The 2,944-nt window shown below is 33.2% G+C and overlaps 1 protein-coding gene across 1 annotated transcript; it reads right to left on the reverse strand.

Annotated features, from left to right (window-relative positions):
- Window positions 1–2,151: 2,151 nt before the first annotated feature.
- LOC108915419 (dolichyl-diphosphooligosaccharide--protein glycosyltransferase subunit 4) lies at window positions 2,152–2,368 on the reverse strand. The gene has a single exon (XM_018721443.2). The coding sequence runs from the start codon at window positions 2,340–2,342 to the stop codon at window positions 2,235–2,237; it is 108 nt and encodes a 35-aa protein (XP_018576959.1). The 5' UTR covers window positions 2,343–2,368; the 3' UTR covers window positions 2,152–2,234.
- Between the last annotated feature and the right edge of the window lie 576 nt (window positions 2,369–2,944).

Genomic DNA, 2,944 nt, shown 5'->3' on the forward strand with positions numbered 1-2,944 from the left:
TTTCAAAATGTACTACTTTTTCGTTTCTTGCACAGTATGAAAATATACCTACCTACATATATAAAATACGCGAAACCAACATACAAATAAAGTGCAAAATTAGGCTATTAAATACAAACATTTGAAAAATAGAGGAAATGTAGGTACTTTGAAATTTGCAGAGTATTGTAGTTGGTATGGCTATAGGAGACATCCATGTCACATAGCTGGAACATTTGACTTACCTTTGGCTTTCACACTGATAAATATTTTGGTTCTACCTATCGCCACATTAAAATTATTTTTTCCACGGTCGGGAGTAGAAATCAGTTTCTATGACATCAAAATTAAAACAGAAGTAGTCGATTATTCCCAAGGGAGTATAATGCTCCCAAGGGAGTTTACATTATGGAGAACGTTTTTCATGCAAAAAAAAGATAACATTGAAATTATTTATTGACATTTAAATTAAATGTTACATTTGGACAATTTTCAAAATTAATATTAGAAGGAATATTACTTTCGCTTACATTTACAGTTTTTGTGATTGCGCTAGTAGTGGTACCTACTAAAACCTGATTAGCACTTTTGGTCTTATTTTCAATGGAGTTCTCGACATAACCCTCAGCGACTGTCGTTGATTTCCAACCAGCATGACGCTTTATTGTCGTGATATCCACACCAGCATCTGCCAGTAATGTCGCTGAAGATCTTCGTAAGCAGTGACCAGTATAACATGCAGCATCAGGTAATTTTAAATACGAAGCTACTACACTCGGAATTTTTCCCATGGTATTCTTGCCAACTGGCTGCGAACTACATTTTCCTGCTTTGTAGTACAAAAAAAGGCGCTTATGCTTGACGTGGGGAGGACGAAGGGACAGGTATTTTCGAAACAATTCAAGCATATTTCCCATATCGGTAACCACAAAGGTTCGTGGAATCTTTGTCTTAGTGTTTGGAATTTTTACAATCAAGGAAGAGCCGACATCCTCAATATCATCTACAGTTAAATTGACTAGTTCATCAGTTCGACAAGATCCGGCAATCCCCAGAATTAATCCAACCTATAAAAAATCAAAATACTTAATAATTGAAATACCTAACAACAAAAGTAATCTTACCTTAATCATTAAGAATTCTTTGTCATCTGCACTTGATAGAAAACGGTCGATTTCACCCGTTGTCAATATTTTCGATTTTTTCGCTTGATATCCGTCACCGGTTTTTTTCAAAAATGCGATCAGCTTGGGGAATTTGCTTATATCTATGTTGTCGTAAATTATCAAGCATGACTTAACCATAGAATATTGCGCCCATAATGTGGAAGACTTGTAATTCTTTGCATTTTCACTGAAGTATGCCAACAAAACATTCTCGCTGTATACTTGAACATTTTTCTCGGCGCACCACTTTTTGAACCGATTGTAGGCTATATCGTATAAAGATCTTGACTTCGTAGGCAGCAAATTGTTTATTGCAATATTTGCAGCCTCCACAATCTCTTCCGACTCACAATTATTCATTGTGCACTAAACAAACTTTAAACTAAACCAAACTAGCACCTTAATTTGACAATTCTTTTTGTTTGTTTATTTTGTAGTTATGACAATAACTCAACGACTACTAAATAAATGCTCAAATCCGAATACAATAATTCTGGTGCTACTTACTTCATAATGACAAAATATGTGTTTTTAAGTTAATGAGACCGTGGAAAAAATAGTATATACCATTCGGGAGAGATGCTATTTTGTCCTCGGTGCATTGTAGCCCTCGGGCTTCAAATTGCACCTCTGCCAAAATAACGCATTTCTCTCCCTTATAGTATAATGTACTATTAAGTTTCAGCAGACTGCAAGAAATTTTGTAAATAATTTGGCAATGCTGGAACAAAATTCTAAACCGATTATGCCACAATGCGCAGATTTTACGACAAATATGTAAATGGGGTGCTTTATTAAAAAAAACTTACTTTTAGACCTTAACACTATCATACACATCATCCTGTATACTAAAAAATAATTTTAAAATGGTTTTTTACCTTCTCCGACTTTTATTTAAACATTTTTTATCTCGAATAGTAAAAAGCTATTGCGCTTTCCCACAGAAATGCAATACTCTACATGGCGTATAACGAAGCCTTTAATCCAGGCTAATAAAACAATTATACACAGAATTTATAGCATAATATATTTACTAAAACTCAAAAACCTTACACACATAACAATTAAGTCTTAAAAAGTATGTTTTTCTCATTGTCTGGAATAATTTGCATTAATATAATGAAATACGACTACAAGCAGAAACAATACGATTCCTAGAGCATTTGATAAAACAGCTAAGTGGACGTCAGTAACCATTATTCTGAAACAAGAGAATACCAATATTAAAATAAAACATTAATATTCATTGTGTGTATGTTGAATTCGGATATTTATATTAAAGTATATGGTGATTAATACGTACGCAATTTATTGAAAAAATAAATCTAAATGAATATAAAATAATGAAAACGATTTAATTCGCTGTTTTTCATATTTACTAACTAGATGTCGTTCTAATCTGTTCAAATATATAGGTCTCTTTAAAATCGAGAAATATACCTAAAGCAACGGTCACAATAAGGTCGGATTAGTTCGGCACTTTAGCTGTAGAGGCGCCGACGTTATATACATCTTAATATACATATTCATGTACAGAGTAACATGGAAAAAAGTGCAATGCATAGTAGCACATGATAGAGGACCTTAAAACATATAAAAAGTTCTTATACACTTAGAGCTCTTTCACATTATCCGTTTTTTAACGGACCGGTGAAATTACCAGTCGCGCAACGTATAACCATTCATACGTTTGCGGCAAATTTGTTTAGATCTAGTTGAACAGATGTAGTGAGCAGTCGTCAGATTCCTATGTAAAAAGAAACACAATAATGACTATAACTTTTTAATATCTAATATGA

The sequence above is a fragment of the Anoplophora glabripennis genome, unplaced genomic scaffold (genome assembly GCF_000390285.2).
Source record: "Anoplophora glabripennis isolate ALB-LARVAE unplaced genomic scaffold, Agla_2.0 scaffold1596, whole genome shotgun sequence".
Classification (NCBI taxonomy): domain Eukaryota; kingdom Metazoa; phylum Arthropoda; class Insecta; order Coleoptera; family Cerambycidae; genus Anoplophora; species Anoplophora glabripennis.